This window comes from Onychomys torridus, chromosome 4 (genome assembly GCF_903995425.1).
Source record: "Onychomys torridus chromosome 4, mOncTor1.1, whole genome shotgun sequence".
NCBI classification, from domain to species: domain Eukaryota; kingdom Metazoa; phylum Chordata; class Mammalia; order Rodentia; family Cricetidae; genus Onychomys; species Onychomys torridus.
In genome coordinates, this window is record NC_050446.1 from 141,695,613 (window position 1) to 141,712,777 (window position 17,165).

Genomic DNA, 17,165 nt, shown 5'->3' on the forward strand with positions numbered 1-17,165 from the left:
GCACTCCACTTTGGGAGACACTAAGAATGAGCTCCCTCACCACTAGCAAATGAAGGGAAGGACCAAAGGGCCGCAAAGCAGATAGAGCTCCACGTTTGGAGCTGAAAGGCCCCGGACTTGATGGCTTCCCACATGCTTGATCTTCACCCCAGGACCACTCAAGTTCTTTGGCCCTGAGTCACCCTGGTGGTGAGCGGCATCCTCCTGCTTCCCAGGCTAGGGTGAAGATTCTCAGGGACACACCTGCTCCTTGTGCCCAGAACAGAGTGGGCGTCTAGAGAAGAGGACAACAATTACACCTCCTATGCTGCTGTGACTATACATCCATGACCGTAGCTCCCATCATCCCTGTCGTTGAGCTCTGAGATGCATGAGCCTATGGGGACCATCACAGTGGCTGTGTGGGACCATGGTTACCCTAGCACCACCTCAACCACAGCAGCCAGTGTGAGTGTTCACCTCTGCCTCAGCAGCTCTTGATTTTGTGCTCTTGCTGACCACGTGGTCTTTGCTAGGTCATTCTTCCTCTGGAGCCATGCACTTGTTCTGTTTTGTTGGAGCAAGATCTCTCACTGGCATAGCATTCTCTGATTAGATCAGGCTGTCTGGCCAGCAAGCCCCAGGAATCGGCATGCCTCTGCCTCCTCAGTGCTGGGGTTATAAGCATGTACCACCACATCTGGTTTGTTTTCTTTTCTTTCTGTCTTTAAACATGAGTTCTAGAGATGCAACTCGGGCTCTTGCACTTGTGTGGAAAGCACCGAATGGACTGTGCTGTCCTCTACTTCCTGTATTATACTTTCATTTTAGTGACTACTCTCATTGATGCTCCTACAGCCACCGTGGGGGTCTGCATAGGCTCATGCGTTTGAACACTTGGCCTCCAACTGATGGCACTGTTTGGGAGGCTGAGGCGGTGTGGCCTTGCTGGAGGAAGTATGTCACTGGGGGTATGTTATGAGAGTTAAAAGGCTCATACCATTTCTGATTCCTTCTCTAGGGCTCAAGATGTGAGTGCTCAGCTGCTGCTCCAGCCGCCATGCCTGCCCCCCGCTGCCTCTGCTCCACCATCATGGACTCTAACCCTCAAAAATCCTAAGTCCAAATAACCCCCCTCTAAAATTCACCTTAGTTGGGGTCTTTTATCACAGTAATAGAAAAATAACTAATAGAGCCATTACTGCTGGGGTTTTATTTTTGTTTTGCATGTGTGTGATGTACATTTTATGTGTGTTCATGTGTATGTAGATGCACATCTGTGTACAAGTATGTGTGTACATGGGTGCACACATGTATGGAGCCCCCGAAGTTGATGTCTTCCTCTCTCCCTCTCCATTTTATATATTGATGGAGGGTGTCTCTCATCGGGAAGTCTATCTAGCCAGCTTACTCTGGAGAGCCTGTGTCTCTGCCTCTGAGCGCTGGGATCATAGATGCTACTGGGGATCCAAGCTCTGGTCCTCACACTTGAGAAACAGTACTTTGTCCGCTGAGCTCCCACTGTTGCTACTGCTATCTGCCCTTGCTGGGATTGCTGTTATACCTGTGTCAGGGACAGCCATGCTACTGCTGTTGTCATGGGTCTGCTTGTACTGCTGTGGACAGGATCCAGGTTCAAGGTCCACACCTGACTTGATTGAGAGGCAGAGACCTGGGCCAGGCCCTGGTTGCCACATAAAGAAGCAGCTTCCATGCCTAGGAAAGCATCCTGAAAATGGCTCACGGGTTCCATCTCACCCAAGTTCACTTCACTGGGCCAGAGCAGGAGTTTGAAGGCCCTATGGCAAGTGCTGGATAACTCCCTGGGGTGCCCTACTCACCAGCTTGTTGGAGGGCGTGGGATCTGGTACATACACAGGGCCCTTCTGATTGGCACTTGATTCTGTTTTCGAGACCTTGCTTCCATCTCGAAGGAACTTGGACTTCATGCATCCCATCCTGTAGCCAAAAGAAGGGAAGACAGGAGTCTTCACATCCCCACCCTGCCTGCCAGCCCCGAGTGAAACTGCTTAGGTCCTCAGCTTCTCTCTGGCCCGTCTGCCATGCTGCTTGGTCAGAGCTCACATGGTATTCTAGTCCTGGGCTCTAAGGACCAGCAGAATGGGGAGTCTACTAAGAAAAAGCATGGCAGAGCTGTGGAGCAGTGTGGGGTAATGTGGGTGGTGGGTAGTGTTGGCCTGGGGTTAGGAAACTGAGCTGGTCCCTGACCCCTGCAGACCACTGCACTTCATCTGTCATTCCCACCCCCAGCCCCAGCAAACTCTGTATCCCTCCCGCAGAGCACTGGAAGGATGGGGAAACCTGTGGCAATGGGAAACACTCAGCAGCCTCTGGATGGCATCCCAGCCCCCGAAGAGCTTGACATGAGATTAAAACTATATTGTCACTGTGTGTTAAGTCCCAATAATGAAGATCTATAACATAGCTCAAATAATCCAGAAAAATAACCGAGCATCATACTCCTTGTGTTATGATTGGCTTATGGCTCCATCCGTCCTCTTTCTCGTCCTTCCTTCCTTCCTTTTCTCCTTTTTTAGTGGGTATATCTGGTCATTCATTCATTTATTTGTTCATTCAAGTTTACACTTAAAAAAAAAAAAGACAGATTCTCCTATATCCCAGGCTAGCCTCCAACTCAGCCATGTAGCTGAGGATGACCTTGATCTTCTGATCCTCCTGCCTCTACCTCCCAAGTGCTGCCAATTACAAGCATGCAGCATCACACACAATTTATGTGGAACCCAGGACTCTGTGCATGCTGGGTAAGCAATCTTCTAACTGAGCCCCATTCCCAGCCAACATTTATGTTATTGTTCTAAAACCATGAATAAGACCGGCCAGTTCACGTCCTATGGAGCTCAATTGGAGATGAAAAGGGGACACAGACAACAAACTATTCAACGGGTAACTCAATTTAGTGACAAGTGTGAGGGCAGTGGATGCTGTAGGGAACAGCTGGGCATGGCTCTGGAGACAGAACAGCTGGGGAAGGCCTTTTTTAGGTGACATTAGCCCAGGTAACACCAAGTAACACAACTGGCTCTCTGAAGGTAGAGTATGGCAGGTCGCAGAACCAGCAAGGTCCTGAGGTTGGGATGTACTTGGAGGGATGGAGCTCTCCGAGCAGGAGAGGTATGTGGTAAGGACACCATATCTTACAGGCCAGGGAGGAATTAGATTTTACTCTAAGGAGGATGGGAACTGTGGGGACTTTGGGGTTCAATTTGTGGTTTTTTACTTTACTTTTATTTTCCAGACTGGCTACTATCCCATTGAGCTGTATCTCCAGGGCATCAGCTGCACTTTAAGATGAATCACTGGGAGAAGTGTGGAGGACTATGGAAGCAGGGCATGGACCCTGTGAGGAGAATGCTGTGATGTCTGGCCGTGGGTTATGGCAGCTCTGAGGGACCTTAGAGGGAATAGAGGCAGACCTCTCCAGCTTTGCTGCTGTATTAAGAGGAAACACATTCACCTAGCCTCAAATTCACATTCTTCCTGCCTCAGCCTCCTAGTGCAAGAGTTGTAGCTGTGTGTCACCACACCTCGATGCTGACCTAGTAACTGGAGTCAAACCTTAACTGTAGGGAGCTAAGGGCATCACTTGGTGGTAGAGGGCTAACTTAGCAGGTGTGAGGCCCTGGGATGGAGACCCAGGGATGGATCCCAGCACTGTGTACTCAAACACTTCATCGTGGAGTGGCCAAAGAGTTTCTTTCCTCACGTGTTTGCTGAGAAAGCAGGCTGCAAGTCACTATAGGAGGAAGTGCTGGTTTCCCGGCACTGTACCCCTCCAGGGCAGAGAGAACTCACCTCCATTATGACCACACCACCCAAACACACTGCATCTCATCCGATCACAGAAGCTCAGAAGGGTTGGGCCTGGATAGTACTCAGATGGGAAAATTCAATTACACTTGAGTTGCTAAAGCCAGCCTGGGCTACATGAGACCCTGTCTCAAAACAAACAGTTTAAGTCTCAAGCAAGAGCAAAAAAACAGCCTGATTTCTTCTATTTGCCAGTATTTGTCTATCCTGGGAAGGACACATTCAGATTCCTGGAATGCTAGATCATTGATTTGAAATTTCATCACAATGAATCAACTGCTTTATAATTTAAACCTGAAACCAACATCTCTTGATTTGTGAGAAAAGTCCTGGGAAATTAAGCGGCATCTTGTGTGTGTGTGTGTGTGTGTGTGTGTGTGTGTGTGTGTGTGTGTGTGTGTGTTTTACATTGCATAAGATCACAGTACACTGGTATGTTTTGATCAGTCAGAGGAACTTGCTGTGTGAGGCAGGGCAGCTCCATCCCCTGTGCATGGGCAATAGACAGATGCAGCTGTGCACACCAATGCAACACAGATGCCTCAATCACAGAGTGCATAGTAAGCATCATTTACAAGGATGATTTACATATTCATGAAAATCCCCAGGCCCTCTTAGGAAGGATGGTAGGGTCTTCTTTTTTTCCTTCTTTCCTTCCTTCCTTCCTTCCTTCCTTCCTTCCTTCCTTCCTTCCTTCCTCCTTCCTTCCTTCTTCCTTCCTTCCTTCCTTCCTTCCTTCCTTCCTTCCTTCCTTCCTTTCTTTCTTGTTTCCTTTCCTGGTGCTGTGGATGGAGCCCAGGACAGCATAAATGTTGAGCAAGAGCCCGATCACTGAGCTATGCCCCCAGCCTGGATGGTAGCCTCTGTCCCATGGGGTTGGGGGTGTCTAAGGGAGCTGACGGAAGTGAAAGTACTGGGCACAGTGAACCCCATAGAAACCTCAGCCCTAATATTTCTATTTACGAGTAAATGTGCCACCAAATGGGGGTGTGTGGTGGGAGGTGTGACTCAGTGGTATAGCACTTGCAAGGCATAGAGGAGCCTTGGGTTCAAGCCCCACCCCCTATCAGATATGAAACAAACAAGTGGCTTAGAGGCAAGGGTAGTCTGCATTCCCTTTGGCCAGGAGCTACAGCCACCACACACAGCAGGAACTTTTGAAACAGGGAATTCCCATCACCTTGGAGCAGGTGTGCATGCACCACAGCATGTGTGTCGGGGCTTCAGAGCACAGCCTTGGCAACTGGCACTCCCCTCCACTGTGTTTGGAGACAGGGCCTTGTGAAGGAGTATTCCTGGAAAGGAGCGGTGTCTACAGAGGAGGATTAACTGATTAGATCCCTAGTGATGTTCAGAGGCTGCAACATAGAAGGTCCAGAGCCTAATAACAGCTGAGCCCAATTACAGGCTAACTTGAGTCTCCTAAAGAGCTGTTGCCTGTGGCTAACAGATAAAAACCTTCTGCAATGTATTGACTTAAAAAAAAAAAAAACTCTATTTCCCACCAATTAAAGGGTTAAGAAAGCAAGCCAGCAGCATCTGAAGCCTACAGCGGAGATTCTCCTGCTTTGCTGTAACCACCTAACTCATGTTCCCACCGAGGTATTTAAAAGGTGTCTCAATTCATAATTCCCTTTGTCTCATTACTGTAAAAACTTCATGAGATGGCTTCATGTTGGAACATGGAATTTGGGGTGACCTAATCTGCAATCCTGACTACAGACACTCAGTTTACAAAAGGGATGTTCATAGTCTCTTGTTCACTGCTGCATCTGCCAGGCTAGCTGGTCTGAGAGCTTCAGGTGACTCATTCTCCTGCCTCCACCTCCCATTCTCCCATAAGGGCACACGAGGATTAGATACATGTGCCGCTGTGTCCAGCTTTATGTAGTTCTGTGGATCCAAACTCAGGGTGTCAGGCTTGCTGGTGAGCATTTTACTGCTGAGCCGTCTTCTAGTGACTGATCACCTACCTGCTCAGAGCACCTCATTCTTTACAGTGAAGTGTTGGGATATGGCTTTTGCTCCATGGATCAAGCTGAGAAGTGAAATCTGAGCACACAGAATGGCATCTCATGGAGAAGCCACTGTTGGAGACTGTGGTAGATTGGTTATGGCCTGGAGCGGGATGTGTGTAGTTTTGTTGAATAGAAGCATCTTTAGTTTTAGAAGATGATGGGGGTTGTGAAGGTAGATGATAGCAATGGTGAGTACATTATGAATGCATTTAAATGCCACTGAACTACACATTTAAAATGGTTATGGTGAGAGATTCTTTGTTATATGATATTTATTACAGCTTGCTTCTATGTCACATATATCCTCTCTCTTCCCCACACCCCACTCCCTTTAGGCCTCTCCATCACACACACACACACACACACACACACACACACACACACACACACACACCATACATGTATATGCAAATTTATATCTAGATTCTGCATTTGAGAGAATACATGGTATTTGCCTTCCCAAGTTTGGCTTATTTCACTTAACACCTTCAGTTTCATCCTCTTTCCTAAAAAACTGCATAATTTTATTCTTCTTTATAGCAGAATAATACTCTATTTTGTATATATATTTCATTTTCTTTATCTATTCAGCTGCTGATAGACCTCTAGTGGTTCCATTTCCTGGCTACTGTGACTAGTGCAGCAATAAACAAGGATGTGCAACTGTGTTGACCGACAACCCTTTGGGCATATACCCAGAAGTGGTGCAGCTGAGTCAGACGGTAGCTCTATTTTGAGTGTTTTTGAGGAACCCTTATATTGATTTCCAGAGTGGCTGCACTAGCTTACACTCCCATCAGCAGTGACAGAGGTTCTTTCTTCACATCCTCACCAGCATCTGTCAGGTCTTTCTGTTTTCGTTTGTTGAGACAGGCTCTCATTATGTAACCCAGGCTAGCCTAGGACTCGTGACAATCCTCCTACCTCTGCCTCATTTGTTTTCCTGATGACAGCCATTCTGATTGCGTGAGAGTTTTAATTTGCATTTTCCTGTTGGCTAATGATGTTGAAGATTATTTTTCAAATACTATTGGCCACTTATATTTCTTTCTTTGAGAAATGCCTATTTGGTTCATATCGCACTTATAGATTAGGGTTCTTGACATTTAGCTTTTGCAGTTTTAAATATTATAGTTATTAATCACTTTTCTGACTTATGGCTGGAAAATACCTTTTTCAGTTCCACAGACTGCAGAGCAATTTCACACACACACACACACACACACACACACACACACACACCCATTCATAACTCTTGGAGTCCTTTACAGAAAGTCCTGCCTGTGCCTCTGCCTTGAAGTACTTTTCCTGGCAGCTTCATGTCTTGCATGAGGGTCCATTTCGAGTTGATTTTTGTACAGAGTGACATATATGGATCTAGTTCCATTCTTTTACATGTGCATACTCAGTTTATCAATTGTGAATTTCTGCATTAACCATCATGCCTTGAACAAAGAAACTTCTCTGATGAGACCTGAGAGCGGCACTAATGGATGAGTAGTTTGGTACTGTGTCCATTAGCAAAATAATAGTAGTATGTTCACCCCTGGAGCCTATGAGCTCCCCCAACTGTGGGTTCTTGGCCAGGTTCACAAAAGACTAGGCATGCATTTCCTTTTGCAGAACAGGCTTTAAATCCAATCATAAAGTTCTTGGTTACTTCTCTACCATTTATACCACTATTGTCCCCATGGCTATAAATTGTCAGCTAGACCCAGAAAAACAGATACCAAATTTTCTCACTCACATGTGGGTCCTAGCCCTGAATCTTTAGATGTATGTTTAACTTGAAGTGCCTGCAGGATCCAGGAAACTAGAAAGGGGTCATTGATGGGGAGAGGAGAAAGAAAGATTTTCCCCCCTAATTCTGTGAAGAACGCCATTGGGATTTTGATGGAGGATTATGTTGAAACCGTACATTGCTTTCAGTAACACGATGATTTTCATGAGTGTGCTAACCCTGAGCATGGGAAGTCTCTCCATCTTCCAGTGTCTTCTTCAATTTCTTTCTTTGGTGTCTTGAAGTTTTTCACTATGGAGGCCTTTTACCTCTTCAGTTAGATTTATTCCTGGGAAATTCTAAAGAGCTGTTGTGAATAAGATTCTTTTTCCTGATTTAGTTTTCTACAAGTTCATTATTCAGATATAGGAAAGCTACTGATTTTTAATGTTGACCTTTTTATCATGCTAGAGCAATTTAGCTAGAAGTGCTAAGAGTTTTCTGCTGGAATATACAGAGGCTTTTAAGATCATAAACCAGGCATGGCAGCTGATGTCTGTAAACCCAGCACTTGGGAGGTTGAGCCAGGAGGATCCCATGAATTCGAGGCTAGTCTGAGCTACACAGAGTTCAAGGCCAGCCTGGCACTACAGAAAGACCCTGTTTCATAAAATGCACAAAGCGGGGGCTGGAGAGATGGCTCAGTGGTTAAGAGCACTGACTGCTCTCCCAGAGGACCTGAGTTCAATTTCCAGCACCCACATGGCAACTCACACCTGTCTGTAACTCCAGTTCCAGGGGATCTGACACCCTCACACAGACATACATGCAAGGAAAAACACTAATACACATAAAATTTTAAAAAATGCACAAAGCAAACCAAATCAAAACAAACAAACAAACCCAAGAGTATAGGATCATGTCATCAGCAAATAGGATTTGCATTCCTTTTTCTTGTCTTATTACTCTGGCTAAGACTACAAGTACTACATTGAATAAGAGGAACAGAAGACACACCCTTATTTTGTTCCTGATTTGGGAGGAAATGCTTTCAGTTTTCCCTACTTAATGTCATGTTGGTTGTCAGTCTGTGGTATAAAGCCTTTATTCTGTTGTGGACTGTTCCTCTATTCCTAGTCTCTTCAGGGCTTTTACCACAAAGAGATGTTGAACTTCATTACAGGCATTGGTTTGCAGGGTTTTATTGAGATTTTTTGCAACCATGTTTTTGAGGAACGTGGCTGTGTGTGTCTCATTTTACATCAGGGTAAAGCTAGTTTTGTACTGTGAGATTAGTTCCCTTTTCTTTCTATTTTATGGAACAGTTTGAGGAAACACTAAAATCTGAGACCCCTAAATGTAGTGGCATGAAGGCTGAACCTGGAATTTGGGTCCCAAGGTTTTGCCACAGACTGACTGTGAGACTGTGTCACCTTCCCTCTCTGATTTTCATTTTTCATTTTTTAATGCTTTATTTATTTTTTATTTTATGTGTACTGGTATTTTGCCTGCATATTTGTCTATGTGAGGGTGTCAAATCACTTTGCATTGGGGTTACAGAGAATTATGAGCTACCATGTGGGTGCTAGGAATTGAACCTGGGTCCTCTGGAAGAGCAGCAAGTGCTCTTAACTGCTGAGCCATCTCTCCAGGCCCTTGTTTTCTTTTCTGTAATTAGGAGGCACTTGCTTCTCAGGCTTGACTTGAGGTCTCCTGAGACAAAGCTGTGACAAACGTTTCAAAACCTCCACATGAACATTTCTTGTCTAATGTGGTTCCTAATCAGGCACTGAGAGCAGAAGTATCCCCAGTCCCACATTGTCTCAGAACTGTTGACTGTGTCTAGGACAATCCTCAGGCCCTCTCTTCTCTTAAGATGCCTCAGTTCTGTAGGGGCTACATGGGAGAGAAAGAAAAAAGCCAGTTATCCTGGCTGGCCATTTCCCAGTGCTATCATGCTAGCTGCAGCTCGTCTCAGACTCCAAGCCGAGGAGAACTGGGACTGCTTGAGCAGCACCCTTGGCTTGGACATGGAATTCGGAAAGCATTTATTCTCTAGCCCCACCTTTGCTAAAAGTTTACTGTGTGGCCTAAGGCAAGCCTCCATTTCTCCAAAGTGAAATGAGACATTTTCTGAGGGAGACAGCTGTAGTTTCCTCAACATAGCGTCTGTCTGCCCCTGTTAGCAGCAGCTCCCCAATTGTCCTCTGTGGACCACTCCCTCAGGCTCAGTTCATGGACTGAGGTAGCCTTGACTCTAGTCTCCTGCATTTGTGGAGGCACAGGTCTGTGACCAAGTTGGACCAACCAGGGCTGTAGCCACAGAAGCCAAGTTGGGTGTGACTCAGTTCTGACCAAGGAGCATCAGCCTGTAACCTCTGTCTGGGAAAGATGTTTTCTGTAGCCAGAAAAAGCCAAGAAATAGAGACAGCCAGACTCCCAACTCAAGTGCAACCTGGCCTGAAGTTGGGGTCTTGTGGGCATTCCAGTAATCTCCTCTACTGCTTGGGCCAATTTGGATTATATTTTTGCTCTTTAATACCATACATAGAGTTCTGCCCAGAACATAGGAGAGTCTTAGCAGGGGTGCAATTTACACCTAAGAGCGAATGGCTTATTAACTTCTCTGATAGCAGGCTTTGGTAATAGAGAAGTTAAGCTCACAGATGGTGAGGATGGGGATGTGGATCTTGTCAAGCTGGAGACACTGAAGCCGTAGCTACCTAATAAGTGCATGGCCTTTGAGGGGCCCACCATTCAGGTTTGAGGATCGAGCACATTGTGTTCTTCTCTCTACAGGCCTTACCACACATAACTGTAAGCTAGTAGACCAGAATTAGAAACCCATTCTTCAGATCAGAAAATGAAGGCTCAAAGAAGGAATTCCTGTGTCAAGGAACCGTGGCGGGGAGAAAGAGTTCTCTTTCCTGTCGTTCCCCCTGGGGTCAGCAACAGAGGCTACTGGTCAAGGTGTGGGGGAGCAAGAAACCCCAAAAGGAAGCTCAGGGAGGCAATGGCTACTGTGGGGCCCGTGGCTTACAACTGTCTGCTTAGAGGAACTTTCTGTTCTTGGAACAGCTCAGCCAGGGGGCTGGGGCATCTTTCTAGCCAGAAGTTCCTTTCTATAGCAGTTTTTGGGGTATAGAGTCCCCTCAGGCATCCTGGCCACATTCTGAGAGAACCGTCTTTACTCTATGTGACTTGTCTCTGGTGGACATTTGGGGGGTCACACCTCACTCCTTTCATACCTCCTTTTGGAGACTTAGCTTCCTCTCACCAAGCTATGAGTTTACTGCATACAGGAAGAGTCTTGGAGATACAGCCCTTCATTCTCAGGTGAAGTAAAATCTCCAGAGAGGATACACAGTGGGCCCTGGGTTCCCTGAAAGCCTGGGACCCCACTACCTAGAGAAAGATGTCTGCTTCCAAGTGTGGCCCAGCTAGAAAGTTGGTAGGAGATGCTTGAGCCCCAGTGGCTGGCTCAACTGTCAATCAAATTCTTAGGCCTTTGGTCAGCCCCAGAGATCTGCAGCATCTGTGAACTTCCCTGGGATGTTTTAAATCTCATTTTATCTGTCTTGAGGCCAGTAGTTGGAGAAGTGCAGGATGAGACCTGAAATCACTTGGATGGGAATCTCCATTCTTTCTCTTAAAAATACAAGAGTTCTTTCAAATGTAGCCTAGAGGGCTGAAGAGATGGCTCAGTGAGCAGAAGCACTCGTCATACAAGCATAAAGACCTGGGTTCCAATCCCCAGCACTCGGGAGTGGCAGCACGTATCTGTAACCCCAGTGCTTTGGGAGACAAGAACTAGGAGGACCTCTGGGGCATGCTGGCTACCAGCCGAGCTTCAGGTTCTCTGAGGAACTCTGCCTCAAGGGAATAAGGAGGAGAATGTGGGAAAAGAAGGCACGGTGAACCTAGGCAGTTCCTGTGGCGTCCGTGGACACAAGCCTCCTCAGTACCCAGGTTTCTTAGCAACAGTTAAAAAGGTGTCTGGGTGGGGAGAGCTTTCCAGTTTGCTCATTTTTCCTTAACAAAACCAGGTGCTCTTTGGCTGGAGCTTATTGTCCCTTTTACACAGGACACGGTGGCCAGCTTGGCGACAGGCAACTTTTCACTTTCGTCTGCTGTCTGTTCCCAAGTCAGCCATCCAACCGTGTCTCAGAGGTGCGATCCTCAAAGCCACGAGAACAGGATCTGGGATGTGGCTGGGCTGGTAGAGTGTTCAGCTAGCATACACAGAGCCCTGGGTTCCACCCTAGTACCACATAAGCCGAGGGTTGCTGCATGCACCCAGAATCTCAGTACTCAGGAGGTGAAGGCAGAAGAGTCAAAAGTTCAAGACCCTCCTTAGGAGGAAGGAAGGGAGGGAGGAAGGGAGGGAGGAAGGGAGGGAGGGAGGGAGGGAGGGAGGGAGGGAGGGAGGGAAAGAGTTGGAGGTTGGGGCTCAGTGGTTAAAGCATTTGCTATGCAAGCAAGAAGGATTGGCCTTTGATCACCAGAACCTTCATAAAGGCATGGTCGGTGTGGCAGCCTGTCTGTAATTCCTGCCTCAGAAGTTGAAACAGGGAGTCTGTGGAGCAAACTGGGTAAGGAGACTAGCTGTATTGGCAACCTCTGGGGTTGATTGAGAGACCCCGCCTCAATGAAAATCAACCTCCAGCACACACACACACACACACACACACACACACACACACACATTCATATTTTAAAAAGGTGCGGGGGAAAGCCACAAGAACACATTTTTACATCTTCCAGTTGATAAAAGCTCTAGGCTCTGGTTTCCTTTATATTTTGGAGGGTGTGCTATTATTTTAAGGATCAATTTTTATTACTTTTAATTATGTATTATCTACATGTAGGTATCTGCAATGTGAGCACGTTTACCTGTGCAGGCCAGTGATGATGGATCCCCTAGAGTTTCAGCCTGATGAGGATGTTGGGATCTGAACTTGGGTCCCCTGGAAGATCAGTAAATGCTCCTAATCACTGAGCCATCTCTCCAGTCCCAAGGAGGGTATAGATTCAGAACGCTTTATTTGAATATACTAACTGCACAAAGCAATCAGTTTCATGGTGACATTTTCATGTATGTATATAATTTACTTTCATCCTGTGGAATGTACATGTTTGGTTTAAAACATCAGCTCTTGGGGCTGGGGAGATGGCTCAGAAGGTAAAGGCACCTCCTGCCAAGTCTGAGGACCTGAGTTTGATTCCTGGGACCCACATGTTGGAAGGAGAGAACTGATTCCCACAAGTTGTCCTCTAGTTCCACCCCTGCACACACCCACCCCTGCACACACCCACATATGTGTATATAGACACACACAGAAAAATACATGTGGTGAAACGTCTCTGTTATCCTCTAATGAGACAGTAGCACATGCTTGTTAAAGGTCTAAATATCACAAGTGAATCTGAGGCCCCTACAGGTCACTCCTTTCACCCCCTCCATGGCCCCATCCTTCCCTGACCTGGGTAATCTCTGCTAACATCTGGCCTTGGCCTCCTTGACAGTTTTGCATTGTATGTGGAAGCGGGTGCTGTGCAAGCCCTGTCCTTGACCCTCAGCACCAAACCATTCTGGAACATTCTGGCTGGACTTCCCACTGCTGGCCCCAGCACCTCTGTGCCATAGAGATTTCTCTGTGGCTACAGGCGCCTGCTCTGTCTGAGCTTCACAAGCTGATATGCCAGCAAACTGTCACACCCACAGGAGCAGCCTTCAACCAAGGACTGAAGCTTGTTACAGCAGAGAGCATGTGGCCTGGTAAACTGGCCATACTGAGCAAAGAGGTCCTCAGACTCCACAAGTGACCCTCCAAGTCCCCATACTGTTCTCATAAAAAGGGACAGGTGACATTACCACCTGGAGAGCCATCCAGTCCCTTAGTGTTTTCCTCAAGAAACACCTGCACACATGCCCAAGGTCACACACACAGGATGGTCCCAGCAATATTATTTGTTGTAATATCACTGGCAGCAACCTGCATGTCTGACAATGGGTGAGTGGGGGGAAAATGTGCCGCAGTCACCGGCTAGCACGACTCCACTACAGTTAGCAGGAATAAATCAGGCCTCAAGTCCTCATCATTCCAGTCTGATGATCAGTAGGGAGAAGACAAGTTGCAGAAGAACCTCATAGTTAGATCAGTACTCATGTAGAGTAGTTCCTCTACACTTCCAATCAGAGGGTTAGCTTTGCACAGTTTCGGGCCCAGACTGAACCACAACCTGAAACTATTGCATGGGAAATTCCAGAAATAAGCAACCCTAAATTTTTAGCTGCATGTCCTTCTGAGTAGAGTGATGAAATCTCACAGTCTACCCCTGTCCTCCTCAAGATGGAACCATCCTATTATCCAATGGATCCATTCTATATGCACTGCCACCTCGGTAGTTACTATGATGGTGTTCAAGCAACACTCATTATTTAAATCATAGCCCCAGGCACAGTAGTGATGCTGTCAATTCAGAGTTGCCAAAGAAAAGCTTTCGTATATATGCAAAAGATATATGTGAAGCTCAGTATTGCCTGCCATTCAGGTATCTGCTGGGATCTTGGAAAGCATCTCTTGTTGATCAAGGTGAACGGCTATAGATTGCTTTGTTTTGTTACAGGCAAAGTCTCATAGCCCAGGCTGGCCCCAAACTCTTGCTATATAACTGAAGACGGCCTTGAGTTTCTGCTCCTCCTGTCTCTTCCCCCAAGTTCTGGGACTGCAGGTGTGCACCGCTACACCCAGCTCTGCTCTAATCTTTACAGCACAGAGGACACGTTTGTGGATTGTTTATCACGGCACAGACAGGAAGGATTAGTTTTCGACATTGGGGTCTCCTATAGAGAGAGAAGGAAGACTGAAAAGGATTCCAGGCAGGGGACTTGGATTTTACCCATTACACTGAGCAGTTTTATTTTATTTTTTTTAAATTCTAAGGCAAACATGCCCATGCACCACCATTAGTTAATTCTGGGTGGCATGTTCCTGGGACACAGAGCATACATTCTTTAAACAGCACCCTTTCTCCTCCAGAAAAGGAGAGCAATGAGAAGGCCACTAGATAGTAAGTGCTATCTTGGGAGGCCTCTCTGGGTCAGTGCTAGGCTTGGCCAACATTCTCAGAGTGGGATTCCTGGGCAGCATCAGCAGCTGTGAGATTGCCAATCCTCAGTATATTGCCCCAGACCTTCCTCTGGGGGTTGCCTTAGCAATGTGCATTTGAACCCACTTTCCTGGTGATGCTGGTGTGAGAATCTCAGGGTTGGATGGGAACAGTGGGACGTACACTTGATAATCAGTGTTCCAAGAACTTTTTCTCCTGTTCTCTCTCCCTCTCCTCCTCTCTCTCCGATTTAGCGTGTGTATGTGTCACAGCACATGTGTGCTAGTGCCCACAAGGCCAAAAGAAGGCATGGGATTCCATGGAGCTGGAGTTACAGGCAGCTGGGAGGCGTTTATCGTGCTCTTGTGGTTGATGAGAGCCCAGCTAGAGTCCTCTGGAAGAGCAGTGTGTGCTCTGGACCTCAAAGCCACCTCTCAGCCCCTTGCCTTCAGTTCTTAGTTTTGTCTTCCAAAGTGAGGGAGCATCCCCAACCCTAAGTCTGAAACGCTCCAAAATCTGAGACACTTTGAGCACTGACAGTATGATCCAAAGGGAAAGTCTATCCCTGATCTGAGGCTGTGAGTTGACGTAAAAATGTAGATGCTATTAAAAATGCGACATTAGTTACTTCTGGGCGATGAATATACAATATGTAAAAATCATGGGCTGGGGAGATAGCCCAGTTGGTAAAGTGAGGGTCTTGCAAACAGGGGGAATGGAGCTATATCTCGAGAATCCATGGGAAAAAATCAAATTGGGAGTTCTGTTAATCCCAGTGTTACGAAGGTGGAAACAGGAGGACCCTTGGGACTCAATGGCCAGGCAGCCCCACCTACCCAGCAAGCCCAGGCCAATGAGAGACCCTGTCTCCAAAAGGAACATTGCTTTTGCTCAAAGAACAATAGAGAGGTTGTCCTCTGACCTCCATGTGTACATGAACACCCAACCACACAATAAATTGTACACACACACACACACACACTGAAGTATGTATAACATACACAAATTTCCTTTATACACTTAGGTTCCATCCCCCAGATGCTTCTCTGTGCACTTAATATCCAGAATTCTGCCATAATCTGAAATCCTAAACACCTCTGATCCTAAGCTGTTTGAATAGAAGACATTCAACCTATCTTATTACCATTCCCATCCTGCAGCTATGGAAAGAGAGGCACAGAACAGCCAAACTCCCCGCCCTGTATCATGCAGACCTGCTTCTCTCCCTGGACCACTCAGCTTCAACGGGAGACCTAAAATAGCCCATTTTACAGAAGAGGAAGCTGGAATCCAGAGAGCAGCCAGTGACCTGCCCAGGGTCTCACAAGCAGGAGATCGTGGTAGATTATGGCCCTTGTGTAAGAGGTTCTGAAGTTTGATGTAGACTTGTTAGGGGTCAGCCAGGAGGGCAGGGGAAGCCAGGAGAGCAGGGGAGGAGGGGACTCAAGACGTACAGCTGCAGCGGGGCCTGGGTGTGGTGGGCATGGGCATGTCTTGCCCCAGCTGCTCATTTAGCCCTGCCCGCTGACTACCCTGCGTGACCTACCACACCCCCACCCCCACTGGGAACTGAACGGGCATTTCCCGCCCCTCTTGCTTCTTCTTCTTGGTGTGTGTGTGTGTGTGTGTGTGTGTGTGTGTGTGTGTACAGAAGGGGAACCTGGTCGGTCAGAGAAGCGTCAGCTCAGCCTTGTCATTCCCCTGCCTGAGCTTCCTCTATCTAGGGTTATCCCATGCTCGCCTTGGGCAGGGGCAATTCGCCTCACCTGGCAACCCGGGTAACCCCACCAGACGGCACATCTCACCACCAATCGGTTGCTCCTGGGACTGTCCCTTCTCTCCTCGCCGCCCCGGCAGCTCGACCAGGACCTGGCGCCCAAGGTCCGCGGGTTCTCGGAGTCCCATCCCACACCCTCACTCACCTGGGCGCCCGCCCCTCGCCTCGCGGGCAGCCCGGATCCTCGCAGCTCGAACGACCCCCCAGCTCCGCGGTCCCTGGCAGCCCAGGAATCGCAAGCCTGGAGCAAACGATGAAGACTTGAGGACTGTGGAGGCTGCGACGGCACTCCGAGGGACTCGAAGCCGCTCGTCCCAACGACTCTGCTTCCCTCCCACCGGTCTGAGAGCCACCGGGGTGAGCACAGGCTGGAAGCCGAGACCCTGTGGCGCTCACTGGCCATCTGGGAGCCTTAGCCGCGCCCTGGGCGATGCAAACCCCGCCCCCAAATGACCAAACTCCGCCCCCTAAGAGCCTAACCCTACTCCCGCCCTCCAGTCGCCAGCTCTGAATCCACTTCCAAGAATTTCAACATTTCCTTGCTAACTCTGTCCTCAAGGACCCTAACCAGTCCCTGAAGGAGTGAATCAGACCCCAAAGTTTGACTTATTCTCCAAAGATTCCCAGTCCCCCAACTAATGCACTTAAACCCCGCCTCATGGTCTGAATCGGTGCAAAGGATTCTAAACCCCCTCCCTCAGGGATTCAG

General features: G+C 47.7%; 1 protein-coding gene across 1 annotated transcript in view; it reads right to left on the reverse strand.

Annotated features, from left to right (window-relative positions):
- Nucleotides 1–16,882, reverse strand: part of Hck (HCK proto-oncogene, Src family tyrosine kinase) — a 50,100-nt gene extending 33,218 nt beyond the window's left edge. Inside the window, exons 1-2 of the mRNA XM_036184885.1 lie at nt 16,602–16,882; nt 1,821–1,938 (exon numbers count right to left, since the gene is read on the reverse strand). Of these exons, the coding sequence (XP_036040778.1) occupies nt 1,821–1,937 (117 nt within the window). The 5' untranslated portion in view covers nt 1,938; nt 16,602–16,882. The remainder of the gene's footprint in view (nt 1–1,820; nt 1,939–16,601) is intronic.
- Between the last annotated feature and the right edge of the window lie 283 nt (nt 16,883–17,165).